This window comes from Prionailurus viverrinus, chromosome C2 (assembly GCF_022837055.1).
Source record: "Prionailurus viverrinus isolate Anna chromosome C2, UM_Priviv_1.0, whole genome shotgun sequence".
NCBI lineage: Eukaryota > Metazoa > Chordata > Mammalia > Carnivora > Felidae > Prionailurus > Prionailurus viverrinus.
In genome coordinates this window covers 28,701,177-28,720,849 of record NC_062569.1, presented here as the reverse complement: position 1 = coordinate 28,720,849, position 19,673 = coordinate 28,701,177, and the positions used below count along the sequence as shown (strand labels likewise).

At 37.4% G+C, this 19,673-nt stretch overlaps 2 protein-coding genes across 4 annotated transcripts in view; one reads left to right on the top strand and one right to left on the bottom strand.

Annotated features, from left to right (window-relative positions):
- ACAD11 (acyl-CoA dehydrogenase family member 11) overlaps positions 1–19,673 on the top strand; it is a 91,182-nt gene that overhangs the window by 44,065 nt on the left and 27,444 nt on the right. For all 3 annotated transcript variants that reach the window (XM_047876341.1, XM_047876342.1, XM_047876343.1), the window contains exons 12-13: positions 671–778; positions 2,149–2,247. In XM_047876341.1, the coding sequence (XP_047732297.1) occupies positions 671–778; positions 2,149–2,247 (207 nt within the window). The remainder of the gene's footprint in view (positions 1–670; positions 779–2,148; positions 2,248–19,673) is intronic.
- Positions 2,655–7,770, bottom strand: ACKR4 (atypical chemokine receptor 4). Its single transcript, XM_047876349.1, has 2 exons — positions 7,468–7,770; positions 2,655–4,511 (listed from the first exon to the last, which is right to left on the bottom strand). Exon 2 carries the CDS (start codon positions 4,500–4,502, stop codon positions 3,450–3,452), a length of 1,053 nt encoding a protein of 350 aa, XP_047732305.1. The 5' UTR covers positions 4,503–4,511; positions 7,468–7,770; the 3' UTR covers positions 2,655–3,449.

Sequence of the window (19,673 nt, the reverse complement as noted above, 5' to 3'; positions counted from 1 at the left end):
GTGTTTAGCATTCTCGAGATTCGACCTGGTACTTTTCTAGATGGTAGGGGGCACACAGAAGTAAGAGCATTGGTAGAGGTAGAGACAATTACTCTGTGAGTTCAGAGGAAGGAGATATTTCTGACTGGGTAATCAGAGATTCTTCACAATGCAAGTGGCTCAGAAGCAGGAATTTACTTAGGAATGATGGGTAGATTTGTACTTGAGAGAAGGCTTGGCACAAGCAAATGTATGAAAGTTAGAAAGCACAGTGTATGCTTGAGGAACAGGAGTCTCAGTGCTGGATTCTCAATAGAACATGTAATGATAATTGTTTTCCAGGAGCCATCACCCCTAGCAGAGCATATTTGCAAGAGAGCCGGGAAAGATTAAGCCAGTAAATTGTTTCCCTTAGTCCTAATTGAGTCAGCCTTCATTAGAGCCATGCTTTATTGAGATGAAGCAGACAAGTGTGTGTAATTCACAAGTTGAATAAATGTGCACCAAATGCCATATACTTATAATAACTATTTATGGAATATCTTCATTATAAATTATATTTACATTTCATGTTTCAAAATATTTTTGTTAGCAAATACTTAAAAGGTACATGTGTATATTGTCAACATAAGTTTAGATTTCGTATTGATAAATTTTTAAATGTAAAAGAAATGTTTTTTCTTATGTATAGACACAGGGAACATGGAGGTGCTCCACCTATATGGAAGTGAAAAGCAGAAGCAGCAGTGGCTTGAGCCTCTTCTTCAAGGAAACATTACATCCTGCTTCTGTATGACAGGTAAAAGCAAATCACGGTTCTTCCCTTGTGCAGAGAGTTATCCTGGAGCTATTATGGATGAGCTAAAGAAAGGAGGGAGGTGCCTCTGTGTTTCAGGCAAATTCACCCATGGCTAGAAATGTAAATATGATTGTTTTGAGTGCAGTTTCAAATTTTGGGATTTTTAAATGTGCAGAATAAAATTGCCCTCCCATTTGGGAGGATACCACAGCTGATGTTTTCTGGCTGTCTACTTTAGCCATTTAGCGCAGAGTAAACCTAACTTCATAATCTTTTGACTAGCATTTCAAAAATTGTTATCTGTGGATATTTAATATCTTTTTTGCCCTTATGATGAAATACTCATATTTGTGATAATTTTATGTTGATACAAAATATTTAACCCTGCCATAAACCTAGAAAAATAGAACATTCACCAATGCTAGTCACATTGTTCAAATTATGTTCATTAGGGAAGTAAAACTAGGGGCATGTTAATGAAAAAGGGTTTGGTACCATTTGTACATAGGAAACAGCAATAACGAATTCTTCAAAGGAAAAAGTCATTCTATAGTTGAGTTTAGAATTAAACTATATGTCATCTGGCCATAATTCTGGCCAGATTTTAAACTCTTCTATAATATTGCATATGTTTATAATAGCAAAACTGATCTTCATTTAAAATCAGTAAGAGGCATTTATTGAACACCTATAGTATGATGTGTTTTCTACAAAGCACTAATTGGAGGTTACAGAGCAAGTACACCGCTCCGTCCAAAGGAACTGGGTCTCTAGTTTTAGAAATAGAATACACAAAATATCTGAAGGACCCATTTTAAAAAGCAGGATATTAACAAGTGCACATTACTATGATTGAGGGCTAGCCTTTACATTCTGAAATGCCATATAATAAAGTAGTTGTGTAAGGGTGTCCCATGAAAAACTTTCTGAAGACATTGTGTTGAGCATGCAGAATAAATTGGTGAGATGGAATTCTCAAGGCATAGTTAGAAATTGTCTAAAATAGTAAATTATATGGAAATCTGACTTGTAAGTATTTAGTATATTTCCACTGTGGGAAATAAAGAACAGCATTTTAATCTAGTTTTGATGTTTGGAGAGTGGATTCCATGAGTTATCTCAAATCATGTACCAGTGAGGGAGCCAAGAACACAATTCAGATTGCTGATCCCAGTGTTCGAAATTCATTCTTCCAATGTACACTTTTTGAATACCTGTTATGTGTAGGTTATGGGAGGACCAGGGTGGGATGGGGGGAAGGAAAGGAACATGCCTCTATCCTCAGAGAGTTCACATTTCCTTATTCAGAGTCTCTTTTGTAGGTAGATGATGTCTGCCTGCCCATAAATTCAACCTTTGCTTATTTATAGAGCCCGATGTAGCTTCAAGTGATGCCACAAATATTGAATGTAGCATCGAACAAGACGGAGATAGCTATGTAATTAATGGCAAGAAATGGTGGAGCAGTGGTGAGTATTCAGATCCATCCTTTGTGCCAGGTGCTGTGCTAGAATAACGTGATACATAGTTATTAGTTTTGTGATCATAGTTCCTTAAATTCTGCCTTTAAAAGCATATTGAAATTTAGAAATATTTGCTAAAAAGAAAAGTAATTTTAAAATAACATATCTTGATTCGGTGATATTTAAGAGCAAAAACCGTGTCTTTTTTTCAGTTTTACAATTCACAATTTTTTAAGGTTTATGAGAGAAAATTCATATCCGTGCACACTATTTGTGATCATGGTAATTTCTATCAAAATTAAATTTTAATAGGGATATATTAAATGAAATATAATTTATAAATAATTGTATTTAAAGAGATAAGATGTACATGTTATTAGAAATCATTTATTGTGTCACGTTTCTTCATTGCTTAAAAATACAAGTACTTAAGCAAAAAAATAAGAATCTATACATGAGAAAATGTATTCTTAGCCCTCGGTAATAGACTCACATAAATGGATGAGCCCTTTAGGAAGTCATAAAATTGGAACCTGGGTAAATATGATTATCTAAAGATTTCTTCTAGAGTATACATGTAAATCTAATAAGATAACCAAGTTATTATTAAAGAAAGTTGACATCATGGAAGCAAATTATGTGTTCAGAAATTTAGCAGGGATAAAAAGAAAAAGAAAAAGAAAAAAAAAGAAAAAAAATTTACCAGGGATGTATTAAAAGGGCCATTAAAGCTTTTTATGTATTTTTTTATTGTTAAATTGTTATTCTGTCTGGGGTCTTACGAAATCACAAACTACGAAATGGGAAAAAAGGATTAAATTTTGCTGTATAGTTATTCAAGTACTGAAATTATGCAGTGAAGTCATTCTTATATTAAAATTTAGATCATTTAAAATAATTATAAATCCTCCTTTATATAAGCCTCTGTATTAATCTGTTTCAGATGGCCTAATTTATAGCATAGTGTTTGCATTATTAATATCTGTTAATACTATTTTCCTATATTGTTAATGTTAAGTTCATGTTTTGTGCACTTGTGATTTCATTTCCTCTTCTTCCTGGCTGCTATATTCTCCCATCCTCCCCCACCTTTTGATTGTTATAAGTTGGCACCACAGTGTTTAACATTTAAGTTTCAGAATAAAGCAGATGTTTTCTCTGGGGAGAAGCATCATTCATGTGAATCGAAGCAAGAGACAGTTTTACATTTAAATGCTAAAAGTACTGGTTGGCTCTGTAGGATCTTCTGAGTCAAAAGGAATCTCGTCCACGTTTTGTCTTTGTCTTCTCCAGGACCCATATTTCTTGGCAACTTTCATGATGTAGTTTTTAAACGATGCTCCCATAAAAACATACAGGACTGGGTTGAGGCAGCTGTGAAAGAGTGCGATGCTCTCTGTGATTTGGATGGCAACATCCATGCGTTTGCTCATGTCACAGTCAGTGATCAGGGAGTAGATGATGTCTATGACTTGGCAGAACCTGACAATGTTATAAGGCAGCTGAGTGACAATGAAAACTATCACCACCGTGAGCAGAACTTTCAGGGGTCGAGATTTTTTAATGTTGGGCATCCTGATGAGTGTCCTTGCTGTGACAAAGTAGCATACTCCCATAATAAGAAAGGGTATTACAAATCCAATGCAGATTTCCAACATTTGAATTGATGCTTTCACTGATGTTCCTAGGTGATATGGAAAGATGGGAATGCACCTAGCCTTGTGATTTACTGTATAAAAAACCAGCTGTGGTATACTCAGCAAGATGGCAACCATCCAGACAAAGAAACAGATAAGCCAGCATGGTTTCCCCACTCCTGATTGACTTGGGGCTTTCGTTACTGCCCAATATCTGTCTATGCTGATACAAGCCAGAAACTGCATTCCAGAGACAAAATTGACAGTGTACAAGGCTGACGTGACTTTGCACATGATTCTCCCTAAAACCCACCCATGAACTGCATTAACTGCCCAAAAAGGCAGAGTAAATAGAAGGAGTAAATCTGCCACTGCCAAATTCAGGATGTACACATCTGTTTTGGTTCTCTGTTTCTTGTAATAGGTATAAATCGCCACTACTATGGAATTGCCTGCAATTCCAATGATGAAAGCTATTGTGAAGAAGGCAGGCAGGAAGACTTTTGCAAATTTTCTGACTTCTTCTTTTATACAGATCACTTCATACTGACTATAGTCATGAGTGCCATTCACTTCATTTTCCTCATAATAGTAATCTGTTGACTGGTTGTGTTCCAAAGCCATGGCTCCAATCTAAATGTCAAAAGGAATACAGAATATTCATTTTAATATTGTTTAAAAGGAAACAATTTTTGATCTAGCATATATTTGTTCTTTTACTCAAGAATAGATTATTGGGGCACCTGGGTGGCTCTATCAGTTAGCATCCGACTCTTGATTTCGGCTCAAGTTATGATCTCACAGGCACAGGAGTCAGGCTCCATGCGGATTGTGGAACCTGCTTGTGATTCTCTCTGTCCCTCCCCACTTATGCATACACACACACACATACACACTCTCTCTCTCTCTCTGTCTCAAAAATAAATAAATATTAAAAACAACAACAAAAACTAGAGAATAGATTGTTGCCATAACATAGGTGAGACTGAATCTGCCACTCTTTGAAATTTGAAACCTTTTAATGGAAACCACTTAGGAATATATCCCCAAGGTTATTTTTTCATCCTTTGGTTTTACAAGTCTGTGTGTAAGAGCTAGGATTTAAACATGAAAGATAAAATTAATACCCTGAGGAATTTTCTTAGTCATTAAACCCTAAATGAAAGTAATGACTTTTATGTAAAAATAGTTGGTTTTTTTTTAAGGTTACCTTTTTTAAGTAATCTCTACACCCAATATGGGGCTTGAACCCACAACCCCAAGATCAAGAGTCACATCCTCTACCAACTGAGCCAGTCAGGTACCCACAAAGTAGTTTTTAACATATGAAAAATTAGATTTCAGCAAAAGGAGTAACAATGTTATTATTTTTTACATATACAACTTTGTGATTCTTATGCAGTATATTGTCAGTAAATTAAATTGTTCATCTAAAATAAAATTATTTTCAGGGAGCCAGGTGGCTCAGTCAGTTGAGTGTCCAACTTCGGCTCAGGTCATGATCTCACCATTCATGGGTTTGAGCCCCACCTTGGGCTCTGAGCTGTCAGCACAGAGCTGCTTCGGAGTCTGCTTTGGATTCTGTGTCTCCCTCTCTCTCTGCCCCTCCCCCGCTCACACTTTGTGTCTGTGTGTGTGTCTCTCTCTCAAAAATAAATAAACATTAAAAAAGACAGAACATTGTTCAAAAAATTAAACATCAAAAAAAATAAAATATTTTTCTGGGGTGCCTGGCTGGCTCCATCAGTTAAGCATCCAACTCTTGATTTCAGCTCAGGTTATGATACTACCGTTCCTGAGTTTGAGCCGTGTCAGGCTGCGCACTGACAGGCAGAGTCTGCTTGGGATTCTCTCTCTCTACCCCCCTTTTTCTCTACCCCTCCCCTGCTTATGTGCACACGCATTTTCTCTGAATAATAAATTTAAAAAAAAATTTTCTTACTGCCACCAGAGCTCTATCTCTAAAATGTCAATCTGTCACTCTTCTGCTTAGCTCTCCCCTAAAAGACACATTTCTTCACCTGAAATATAGGATCCAAGCTCCTTAGCATTATGCCCAAGACTCCCTCCCTAATGTGGTCCTACCCATGGTTCCTGCTACATTTCTCTACTATGTGCCTTACGCTGTAGACAGTAATAGTACTCATTTGAAGCACTTTGCTGGCATACACAATGCTGCAGCACATATCTTCATCATTACTTATTCTGTTCCTTTATCTGATAGACTCTTTCCTGCTCTTCCCTTAAAGGGCCACTTCCTCCTCAGTTAACCTGGATCTCGCCTTGCCAGAAGACTTTCCTGATCCAATAGCTATATCTACATGCATACCTACATTCACTCTTAGAGAATGGACCCCATCCTATGGAAAAGATGGGTTTCCTAGACTACCTTTTCCCTCTGTGCTTAAGTTCCCTAAGAGTGTGACTTATTGGGTTTATGTTTCTAATTAATACCTTGGAGAGTGCCTGGCACACACTAGGTGCTCAGTAAATATTTGTTAAACTAAAGGTTTTACCAGCAGAGGTATAAAGCTATTACTCTAGAATGGATAGATGATGTGCCAGGAATCTTCTTGTCTCATCACTAGTTATTTTACTATATTGGTTATTAACACCCTATAGAAGTAAGATAAGCTTGCACAGAATTCACAAGTTTTTAAAAGTATATAAAAATTACTTTCAGTGTTTTTATTTTAGTGCTGAGTTTTGTTTTGCTCCTTCCTTACCCGTTCTGTTTCCCTTTGATTGCTTTTGTACCTGGAAGACTCTCTAACATTCTTATGGAATCATTAATGAAACTACTATTTTTAAAACAGTGTGCCAACTTGTACATTTTCAAAAGAATGTTCTTATTCTTACTAACCCTTTTTGGATAGTAAAGCAAAGAAGGCCCCCCAAGGAAATATGCCACATAGAAGAACTTATTTCGTTATGTAAAAACCAGGTGCTAACAATCTAAAATGACTATTTTTATCCTTAAGGTTATTTGAAAAGTTACAATCTGGAAGACCATTCTGATCATCATTTTCTTATGTGTTAATTATTAACACAGTATGCACTTTGTTCTTTCTTTCTCATTCATCACAAATCTTGAACCTGGTGATAAGGAATAACATGCCCAAATAATACAAGACATTAAGGAAATATATTTTTAAATAAGAATCTTATTAAAAATATGAGTAAGTGAAACAAGGACTGGAAATTATTTGCAGACATGATCCTTTGGCAGATATATAGGAATACATTTTAGATGTCTTTATAATTATTACCAGAACAAAAAAAAAGATAGCATTTATAAAACAAAGTAGAAAAAAAAGGTAGAGCAAAACTTATTTTCTCATTAACAAAGCTGTATAGGCAAGTAATGGTATTAAAATAATACCAGAAATAAAATATTTTCATCCTGCTATTTTCAGATTTAAGTTTTAAGATTAAAGTGTATAGCTGCTTTTAAATAGCTCTTTTTTGCACATATAAACGTTCAGACTTTTATGCATCAAGACTCCCTCCACATAGGTAAATATACAAAGTCTTTGGGCTTTAAAAAACAATCTTATCCAAGTTAGAATGAGAAAAAGAAAAAACCAACCTGTTTCAGTGGGCAGAGAGGAGCAGTCTTGAGTGAAGACTAAAATCAAATGACCTCTTTAACTCAAGCTACTTTTGTTTTCGTTTTACACCCCGCCTTTGTCTTGCATCCAAGAGGGCTTTCCTGAAATTTAACCTTGTGAGCACTTGATCTTGTATTTTTTGTATAACCATCCTGGAAGTCAAATCCAAGTTCTTAAGTGTCCTAAGATACAAACTTGAAAGAATTCCATCTTGTTTCAAAAACTACATAACTTTCAAAGTTTCCACTTAGATGAAGGGAACAAGAATGTGTCTGCAGCTGAGGAACCAATCGCCAAACTGAAAGAATTCACCCTGACAGTCAAGGCAGCTAATGAGCGCTCATAGTTAGCATCTAGAGAAATAACTTGTAAAAGTTATTTTGTCTAGAAAAGAAAAATGACTTTACCTCAGAAAGTTATCTTTTTGAAGACTGAATTATTGCAGACTAAATTCTGAGTAACAACTAGGCATTTATAGAACTTAATATTTTTATGCCACATCATTTAATATTTTACTTAAACTATTAAAGTACTCTTAGCTTTGCTATATTTCTTCTTTGTCCTTGACGCCAGAGTTAAGTCTTTCCCCATGACTTTAAACTCTCTTGCCTTCTTGTAACCTTTTTCTTCAAAGACCAGCATACAAACCTTCAAAATCCTTTTGTCTGGGGACATTGTTTTTCCCATGCTAACAAACAAATGAAAATGAGAGAAGAAATGCATGCAGATTAAGCCCTTGGGGGTCTATTTGAACTTGACTTTCCTTACATTTGCATTAATAATTCCCTTTATTTCCTTTCTCCTGCAAGACTAGGTAGGCTCAGTCTCCACCTGCAGAAGTCCTTTCAGAGGAATGTCAATTTTTCTGCAAGCAGTTGATCAAAGTCTCTTGTTAATTCACAGAAAAGAGGCTCTAAGTCACTGGGCCTTCATCTTCCTTCATCTTCCCACAGTATAAGTCTGAGAGTACTGCCAGTTTCTCCTTGTAATCCACCACTCTTTTAGAAAGTCATTTGCATGCAGCTAAACCAGCTCGGTGATGCGCGCGCACGTGCGCGCACACACACACACACACACACACACGCACACAGTGCCTGGATTTGTGGTGTTTGTCATTTTCCAATGTGTAAATACTCCCACCCTGGCCAATTTTAAGGTATCAATGTGAAGTCACTGAAGGCAAGGTTGCTAAGAGGGGAGCATTAATTATAAGCTCTCCTGAGCAGGCTCTAGCACACTTATTCAGAAAGAGGCATCTCTTCTTACCACGACTGATCATTAGTCTCTTGCTGACAGACACTGCACTTAATGTTATCCTGCCTGTCTAGACTATCTGGTTTTTCTCCTCCTCTTACCTCTTGTTTTTTTGTTTTGTTTTTGTACAAATATAAATATTTATTTAAAATGAGAGATGCGGGGCGCCTGGGTGGCTCATTTGTGTAAGCATCTAACCTCGGCTCAGATCACGATCTCGCAGTTCATGAGTTTGAGCTCAGAATCGGCTCTCTGCTGTTTGCACAGAGCCTGCTTCAGATCCTCTGTCCCCTTCTCTCTGCCCCTCCCCTGCTTGTGCTCTCTCTCAAAAATAAACATTAAAAAATAGTTTTTGATGAGAAATATATCACAACAAGCTATAAAACTTAAGAGGCCAACAAACACCAAAACTTAAAAATCCTCAAGAAAATATTTTAGGGCTCCTGGATGGTTCAGTCTTGGTTAAGTGTCCGACTTCAGCTCAGATTATGATCTCACAGTTCCTGAGTTCCAGTCCTGTGTTGGGCTCTCTGTTGTTCTCATAGAGACTGCTTTAGATCCTCTGTCTCCCTCTCTCTCTCTCTGCCCATCCCCTGCATGTTCTTTCTCTCTCTCTCTCTTTACAATAAAATAAGCATTAAAAAAAAGAAAATGTATTAATAAACTGCCTGACACATCTCAATAGTACTATTTTTCCAGAATTTTTCAGCTACACATCCTTTTTCTTCAACTTTAGTTATGGTTGACAGGGGCGCCTGGGTGGCGCAGTCGGTTAAGCGTCCGACTTCAGCCGGGTCACGATCTCGTGGTCCGTGAGTTCGAGCCCCCCCGTCGGGCTCTGGGCTGATGGCTCCGAGCCTGGAGCCTGTTTCCGATTCTGTGTCTCCCTCTCTCTCTGCCCCTCCCCCGTTCATGCTCTGTCTCTCTCTGTCCCACAAATAAATAAACGTTGAAAAAAAAATTTTTTTTTAAAGATATAGTTGACAATTAAAAATTGTTTATATTTAAGGTGTACAAGTTGATAATTTGATACATGTATACATTGTAAAATATTGACCCCAATCAAGGAAATTAACATTGTCCATCACCTCACGTAGTTACTTTTTTGGGGGCGATGGGTAAAAAACTTAAGATCTCCCCTCTTAGCAAATTTCAAGTATACAATATAATATTGTTAACTGTAGTTACATGATTGTACCTTGGATGTCCAGAATTGACTTCTCTTGCATAACTGAAACTTTTTGCCCCTTCAACCGCATCTTCCCATATGCCCCTAGTTGCATACCCTTTGATCACTTCTTCAGTTTTGTAATTTTGTCATCTGTTTTCCATGAGAATAGAAATATACTTCACAGGCAGGTGAACTTGCTGTTTGTGTTACTACTGCAGGTTTTTGCCCTCATGAACATAAACGTTCATATCCATTCTATTTCGTGTGATTTCTTCCAAAAATGTATGGTGCATTTTGTTTTTTGTTTTATTTTTTAAATTTTTTCCAGTAAAGTTAACATAGTGTTATATTAGTTTCAGGTGTACAGTATAGTGATTCATCAATTCCATACATCACCTGATGCTTATAACAATTGCAATCCTTAATCCCCATCACCTATTTGACCAACCCTCCCATCTCCCCTCTAGTAACCATCACTTTGTTCTCTATAATTAAGATTCTGTTTCTTTCTTTTTTTTTTTTTTTATTCTCAACTTAGTTAACATACAGTGTAGTCTTGGCTTTAGGAGGAGAATCCAATGATTCATCACTTACGTATAACACCCAGTGCTCATCCCAACAAGTGCCCTCCTTAATGCCCATCACCCATTTTTCTCACCCCCTTACTCCCATCACCTCTCAGTTCTCTGTATTTAAGAATCTCTTATGATTTGCCTCCTTCTCTGTTTTTATCTTATTTTTCCTTCTCTTCCCCTACGATCATCTGTTAAGTTTTTCAAATTCCACACATGAGTGAAATCATATGATACCTATCTTTCTCTGACATATTTCACTCAGTGTAATACCCTCCAGTTCCATCCATGTTGTTGCAAATGGCAAGATTTCATTCTTTTTCATCGCTGAGTAGTATTCCTTTGTAAGTATATACCACATCTTCTTAATGAATTCATCAGTTGATGGACATTTGGGCACTTTCCATAATTTGGCTGTTGTTGATAGCACTGCTATAAACATTGGGGTTCATGTGCCCCTTCAAATCAGTACTCATGTATCTAATTCCTGTTGGATAAATTCCTAGTAGTGCAATTGCTGGGTCATAGGGTAATTATACTTTTATTTTTTATTTCTTTAATTTATTTTCTTAATGTTTATTTTTGAGAGAGAGGAAGAGACAGAGCATGAGTGGGGAAGGGCAGAGAAAGAGGGAGACACAGAATTCTAAGCAGGCTCCATGCTCTGAGCTGTTAGCACAGAGCCCAACGCAGGGCTCGAACCCACAAACCACGAGATCATGACCCGAGCCAAAATCAGTCACTTAACCTATTGAGCCACCCAGGTGCCCCAGGGTAATTCCGTTTTTAATTTTTTGAGAAACCTCCATACTGTTTTCCAGAGTGGCTGCACCAGTTTGCATTCCCACAAACATAAGATTCCGTTTCTTGATTTGCCTCTCCCTCTCTTTTTTTTCTCTTTGCTCATTTTTTTAATTATTATATTATTTTCAAAAAATTTTTTATGTCTATTCATTTTTGAAAGAGAGAGAGCACAAGCAGGGGTGGGGCAGAGAGAAAGGGGGACACAGAATCTGAAGCAGACTCCAGGCTCTGAGCTGTCAGCACAGAGCCCGACACAGGGCTTGAACTCACAAACCGCGAGATCATGACCTGAGCCGAAGTCAGACGCTCAACAACTGAGCCACCCAGGTGCCCCATATTATTATTATTTAAAGTTTATTTATTTGAGAGAGTGAGTGTATGAGCCAGAGAGGGGTAGAGAGAGATGGAGACGGAATCCCAAGCAGGCTCCACATTGTCAGTACAGAACCCCACATGGGGTTCAAACTCACAAACTATGAGATTATGACCTGAGCCAAGATCAAGAGTTGGATGCTTAACCAGCTGAGCCACCCAGATGCCCCTCATTTGTTTCATTTCTTAAATGCCACATTTGAGTGAAATCATATGGTATTTGTCTTTTTCCAAGTGATTTATTTCACTTACTATTATACTCTCTAGCTCCATCCATGTTGTTGCAAATGGCAAGCTTTCGTTCTTTTTTGTGGCTGAATAATATTCCACTGTATACATATATAGGACTTCTTTATCCATTCATCAATCAGTGGACACTTGGGCTGCTTTCGTATCTTGGCTATTATAAATAATGCCGCTATATTGGGGTGCCTGGGTGGCTCAGTCGGTTGAGCGTCTGACTTCGGCTAAGGTCATGATCTCACAGTCTGTGAGTTCGAGCCCCGCATCAGGCTCTGTACTGATGGCTCAGAGCCTGGAGCCTGCTTCCAATTCTGTGTGTGTGTGTCTCTCTCTCTGCCCCTTCCCTGCTCATGCTCTGTCTCTCTCTGTCTCAAAAATAAATAAAAACATTAAGAAAAAAAATTTTAGAAAAAAATAATGCCGCTATAAACACATAGGTACATGTATCCCTTTGAATTAGTGATTTTGTATTCTTTGGATAAATAACCAGAAGTGCAGTTGCTGGACTGTATGATAGTTCTATTTTTAACTTTTTGAGAACATCCATACTATTTTCCATAGCAACTCCATCAGTTTGCATTCCCATCAACAGTGCAAGAGGGTTCCTTTTTCTTCACATTCTCACCAGCACCTGTTGTTTTTTGTGGTGTTTTTAGTCATTGACAGGTATGAGGTGATATCTCATTGTACTTTTCATTTGCTTTTCCCTGATGGTAAGTGATGACAAACATTTTTTCCTGTGTCTGTTGGCCATCAGTATGTCTACTTTGAAGAAATTTCTGTTCAAGTTTTCTGCCCATTTTTAACTGGATTATTTGTTTTTTGGGTGTGAGGTTTCTTGTTTTGTTTTTTAAGTAGGCTCTGTACCCAGCACACAGCCCAACGTGGAGCTTGAACTCACAACCCTAAGACCAAGACCTTAGCTGAGATCAAGAGTTGGATCCTCAACCAACTGAGCCACCCAGGTGCCTGGGTGTTGAGTTTTATTAATTTTTTATATATTTTGGATATTAACCCTTTATCACATATGTCATTTGCAAATATCTTCTCCCGTTCTATAGGTTGCCTTTTAGTTTTGTTGATTGTTTCCTTCACTGTGTAAAAGCTTTTTAGTTTGAAGTAGTCCCAATAGTTCATATTTGCTTTTTGTTTTCCTTGCCTCAGAAGACATCTAGAAAGAAGTTGGTATGGCCAAAGTCAAAGAAGTTACTGCCTGTGTTCTCTTCTAGGATTTTGATAGTTTCAGGTCTCACATTTTAGGTCTTTCATCCATTCTGAATTTCTTTTTTTGTATGGTATAAGAAAGTAGTCCAGTTTCATTCTTCTGCATATAGCTGTCAAGCTTTCCCAACACCATTTGTTGAAGAGACTGTCTTTTTTCCATTGGATATTCTTCCTGCTTTGTTGAAGATTAGTTGACCATATAGTTGTGGGTCCATTTTGGGGTTTTCTAGTCTGTTCCATTGATCTATGTGTCTGTTTTTGTGCCAGTACTGTACTGTCTTGATGACTATAGCTTTGTAATATAGCTTGAAATCTGGAATTGTGATGCCTCTAGCTTTTTCTTTTCAAGATTGCTTTGGCTATTCAGGGTCTTTTGTAGTTCTGTACAAATTTTAGGATTGTTTTTTCGAGTTCTGTGAAAAATGCTGGTGGTATTTTGATAGGGATTGCATTGAATGTGTAGATTGCTTTGAGTAGTATAGACATTTTAACAATATTTGTTCTTCAATCCATGCGCATGCAATATTTTTCCATTTCTTTGTGTCCTCTTCAATTTCTCTCATAAGTATTCTATAGTTTTCAGAGTACAGATCTTTTACCTCTTTGGTTAGGTTTATTCCTAGGTATCTTATTATTTTTGGTGCAATTGTAAATGGGATTGTTTTCTTAATTTCTCTTTCTGCTACTTCATTATTAGTGTATAGAAATGCAACAGACTTCTGCATATCAATTCTGTATCCTGCAACTTTACTGAATTAATTTATCAGTTTTGGTGGAAGCTGTAAGGGTTTTCTGTGTGTAATATCATGTCATCTGCAAATAGTGAAAGTTTTACTTCTTCCTTACCAATTTGGATGCCTTTTATTTCTTTTTGTTGTCTGATTTCTATGGCTAGCACTTCCAGTAATATGCTGAATAAAAGTGATAAGGATGGGCGCCTGGGTGGCACAGTCGGTTAAGCGTCCGACTTCAGCCAGGTCACGATCTCACGGTCCGTGAGTTCGAGCCCCGCGTCAGGCTCTGGGCTGATGGCTCAGAGCTTGGAGCCTGTTTCCGATTCTGTGTCTCCCTCTCTCTCTGCCCCTCCCCCATTCATGCTCTGTCTCTCTCTGTCCCAAAAATAAAAAATAAACGTTGAAAAAAAAAATTTAAAAAAAAAGTGATAAGGATGGACATCCTTGTCTTTTTCCTGACCTTAGGGGGAAAGCTCTAGGTTTTTCCACATTGAGTATGATGTTTGCTGTGGGATTTTTATATATGACCTTTATTATGTTGAAATATGTTCCCTCTAAACCTACTTTGTTTGAATGTATGTTGTACTTTTGTCAAATGCTTTTCCTGCATCTACTGAAATGATCATATGGTTTTTATCCTTTCTCTTATTGATGTGATGTATCACAATTTTTTTGTGAATATTGAACCACCCTTGCATCCTGGGAATAAATCCCACTTGATTATGGTGAATGATTTTTTTTAACCTGTTGTTGAATTTGGTTTGCTAGTCTTTTCTTGAGGATTTTTGCATCTATATTTATCAGAGATGTTGACCTGTAGTTCTCTTTTTTTTTTTTTTTGTGGTATCTTTATTTGGCTTTGGTTTCAGGGTGATATTGGCCTCATAAAATGAATTTGGAAGTTTTCCTTCTTCTTTTTTTTGGAATAGTTTGTGTAGAATACGTATTAACTCTTCTTTAACCGTTTGGAAGAATTTGCCTCTGAAGCCATCTGGTATTGGGCTTTGTTTGACTGATTCAGTCTCCTTGCTGGTAATCAGTCTGGTCAAGTTTTCTGTTTCTTCCTGCCTCAGTTTTGGTTGGTTACATGTTTCTAAGAATTTGTCTATTTCTTCTAGGTTGTCCAATTTGTTTGCATATAATTTTTCATAATATTCTCTTATAGTTGTTTGTATTTCTGTGATGTTTCTTGTTATTTCTCCTCTTCCATTTGTGATTTTGAGAACTTTTTCTTTTCTTTTCTTTTCTTTTTTTTAAATATTTTTAATGTTTATTTATTTTTGAGACAGAGAGAGACAGAGCACGAGCAGGGTAGGGACAGAGAGAGAGAGAGGGAGACACAGAATCCAAAGCAGGCTCCAGGCTCTGAGCTGTCAGTATAGGGCCCAATGCAGGGCTCGAACTCATGGAACACGAAATCATGACCTGAGCCAAAGTCGGATGTTTAACCGACTGAGCCATCCAGGTGCCCCATCTTTTCTTTCTTTTTTTAATGAGTCTAGTAGACGTTTATCAATTTTGTTGATCTTTTGAAAGAATTAGCTCCTGGTTTCATTCATCTGTTCTATTTTTTAGTTTCTATATCATATATTTCTGCTCTAATATTTATTATTTCCTTCCTTTTGCTGGTTTTAGGTTTTGTTTGTTCTTTTTCTAGCTCCTCTAGGTGTTAAGGTTAGGTTGTTCACTTGAGATTTTTCTTCTTCAGGTAGGCCTATATTGCTATTAATTTACCTCTTTTTGCTGCATCCCAAAGGTTTTGTACTCTTGTGTTTTCATTTTTCTTCGTTTCCGTGTCCTTTTTGATTTCTTCTTTGATTTATTGGCTGCCACATTCATTGTTTAGTAGCATGTTATTTAACCTCCATGTATTTGTGGTCTTTCCAGATTTTTTCTTGGGGTTGACTTTTAGTTTCATAGCGTTGTGGTCCAGAAAGACGCATGGTATGACTATGATATTTTTTAATTTGTTCAGGTTTGTTTTGTGGCCTAAATGTTATCTGTTCTGGAGAATGTTCACGTACACTTGAAAAGAATGTGTATTCTGCTGTTTAAGGATGGAATGTCCATCTGGTCCAGTGTGTCATTCAGAGCCACTGCTTCCTTGTTTATTTTCTGTTCGGATGATCTGTCCATTGATGTAAGTCAGGTGTTACAATCCCCTACTGTTACTGTATTACTGTCAATTAGTTCCTTTGTGTTATTAACACTTTTATCTATTTGGGTGTTCCATGTTAGGAGCATATATATTTACAATTGTTGTATATTCTTGTTGGATTGTCCCCTTTAGTATTGTCCTTCTTCGTATACTTTGTATACTTTCGTATACTGTCCTTCTTTACCTCTTTTTACAGACTTTGTTTTAAACTCTATTTTGTCTCATATAAGTATTGCTACTCTAGCTTTCTTTTGACCTCCATTTGCATGATAAATGTTTCTCTAGCCCCTCACTTTCAATGTGCAGTTATCTTTACATCTGAAACAAGTCTCTTCTAGACAGCACATAAATGGGTCTTGTTTCTTTATCCACTCTGTTACCCTATGTCTTTTTATTGGAGTGTTTAGTCCATTTACATTCAAATAATTATTGATCTATATTATTGCTATTTTGTTACTTGTTTTGTGGTTGAAGTTTTTCTCTGATCTTCTCTTTCTCTCATGGTTTGTTGGTTTTCTTTAGTGATATACTTGGATTGCTTACACTATATATTTTTTTGTGTATCTATTACTGTTTTTTGAATTGTGGTTACCATTTGGTTTATATATAACATCTTCTGCATATAGAAGTCTATATTAAGCTGATGGTCACTTAATTTGAATTCATTCTTTATTCCTCTCCCTTCCATGTTTCAGATATTTGGTATCATATTTTAAATCCTTTTATTTTGTGTTTCTCTTGAGTGATTTTTAGACATATATATATATATATGTCTATATATATATAGACATTTATATTTATATATATATAAATCTATATATATAGATTTTTAGACATATATATGTCTATATATATATATTTATATTTATATATATATAAATATATATCTATATATATAGATATATAGATATATAGATATTTTTTTTTTTGCTTTCGTGCTTCCTATTTTTTAACTCTTGCTTATGGTTTTTGTTTTCCACTCAGAGTCCCCCTTAACACTTCTTATAGGACTGGTTTAGTGGTCATGAATTCTTTTAACTTTTGTTTGTCTGGGAAACTACCTCTCCTTCTATTCTGAATGGTAGCCTTGCTGGATAGAGTATTCTTGGCTGCAGATTTTTCCCTTTCAATATTTTGAATACATCATGCCACTTCCTTTTGGCCTGCAAGGTTTCTGCTAAAAAATCAACTGATAGCCTATTAAGGTTTCCTTTTTATGTAACTCTCTTGTTTTGTCTTTATCAGTATTTTTTTTCTTTTTTTTTTTTTCTTTTTTGCCATTTTAATTACTGTGTCTTGGTGTGGACCTCCTTGGGTTGAATTTGTTGGGGATTCCTGTGCCTCTTGAATCTAGATCTGTGTTTCCCTTCCCAGATTTGGGAAGTTTTTAGCTAATACATTTTCTGCCCCCCTTTCTCTCCTTTCTACTTCTGGGATCCCTATATTGTGAATGTTATTATGCTTGATGGTGTCACTGAGTTCCCCAAAGTATATTCTCATTATGCAGTATTTGTTTGTTTCTCACCTGTTCAGCTTGATTGCTTTCCATGACTCTACCCTGCAGGTCACTGATACATTCCTCTCCTTCCTGTAGCCTACTATTTACTTCATCTATTGTATTTTTAATTTCATTTTTTGAGTTTTTCATCTCTGATATGTTAGTTTTTATCTCTTGGTCAAGGGTGTCACTGATGTCATCTGCCCTTTTCTGAAGTCCAGCGAATATCTTCATGATCAGTACTTTATTTTTATTTTTATTTATTTATTTTTTTGAGAGAGAGAGGGTACAAGTGAGCAAGGGGCAGAGAGAGAGAGAGTCCCAGGAGGAGCAGAGAGAGAGAGAAGCAGAGCTCACCCAAAGCAGGGCTCATACTCATCTGAAGTGGGGCTCGAGCTCACCCAATGTGGGGCTCGAGCTCACCCATTGCAGGGCTCAAGCTCACCCAATGTGGGACTCAAACTCATGAACTGTGAGATCATGACCTGAGCCAAAGTCAGGTGCTTAATGACTGAGCCACCCAGGCACCCTGTGATCATGATTTTAAATTGTTTATATCATTACTTATTTCTGTTTCATTTAGATCTCCTGCTGTTATCCTGTTCTTTCATTTAGGACATATTTGTCTGTCTCCTCATTTTGTGAACCTCTCTGTATCTGCTTCTGTGTGTGAGGAAAGTCAGCTATTTCTTTGGCTGTGAAAGTAGTGGCTTTATGAAGAAAAGGTCCTATAGTTCCCTGCAGTGCAGTGGCCCCTGCTCACAAGAACCTGACACTTCCAGGGAGTCTCCTGTGTGTGTAGCTTGCATTCTGCTACTGTGTCCAAGTTGTTTTTCCTTTCAGTCATGACTCTCTGCCTGTTGTGGGCTGTGCTTGCTCTCTGTGATGTTAGTGAGACCTAGGAAGGCTCGTTCTGAGGGGGCATATTACAGAAGGGCTTGGGGGCAGGATATTGGTGTTAGCAAAATTTGCGCTAAGCCACTAGTCCTAGGCTGGATCCTCTGAAATGTGGAGGCATTAACAAAACTTGCACTGAGCCCAGGGCTGAAGACAACAGGCTTGGGGTGTGCAAGTCTTTAGGAGAACTTGTCTGTGGGGTGCACTGCTAGCAGGTTAGGTAGCAGGTGTCTGTAGCTCTGTGTTTATGCTGGGGGGATAGGAGAGGAAAATGGCGCTTACTAGTTCTTTTGTACCCAGAGAAATCCCCCAGTACACTCTGAATCAGTATAAACAGATCTTCCTCCCATTATGTAAACTGTCACTTCTATGTTGCCTCTCTGTGGGCTGTTGTCTCTTTAAGGGTGGAAGCCCAGCTATCACTCCCATCCCTGATTGCTCAGTGCTGACTCAGCTGATTTTTAAAGCTCCAGGCTCCAGGCTCCAGGTCCCACTGGTTATACAAACTCATGGAATGCAGCCCCTCTGGTTTTCAAGCCAGACGTTATATGATTTGTTTTTCCCCTTGTGGGCTCCCTGATGATTTCCCCTCTTTGCACCCACAGCTCCCTCCTTCCTTCAGGCACCTCCCAACCACCTTTTTTATTCTTCCTAACCTCTTTGATGTGGCTTCTTTTCTGTATTTAGTTGTCAGTTTGTTCTGCCAGTCTTCAAATAGCTGTCTGGTCTATGCACTTGGATGTGATTCATATCTAGTTTTAGACATGGGATGAGGGGCCTCCTACTCTGCCATCTTTCCAAACCTCCTCTCTTACTTCTTGTTCTTGATCTAAATACATAGGAGCAGGAAGAAGGAACAAGCAACACTCCCCTAAATTCTCAGACTGGCCTACAAAATCCCACAAGGTCTGTCTCCATCCCTCATTGCTTTTCTGTCCTATTTCCTACTACTTTCTCCTTTGCTTATTTGGTCGGCCACACCAACTTCCTTGTGCTGTTTTGGAATGTACCAGGCACATTCCTTTTTGGGGCTTTTGTACTGACTCTTCTGTCTGCCTGGAATGTGCTTCCTCTTAATATTTCAGGGCTCACTCCCTCATCTCTCAAGGCTTTGTCCAATCACCACCTCCTCACTGAGGCAGTCCCTAATTACTCTATTTAAAATACCCCTCACCTGCCTATATTCCAATCTACCTTAAACATAGCACTTATCTTCTGCTAATTAACTATATCATTTTGTTTTATGTTTACTATTAT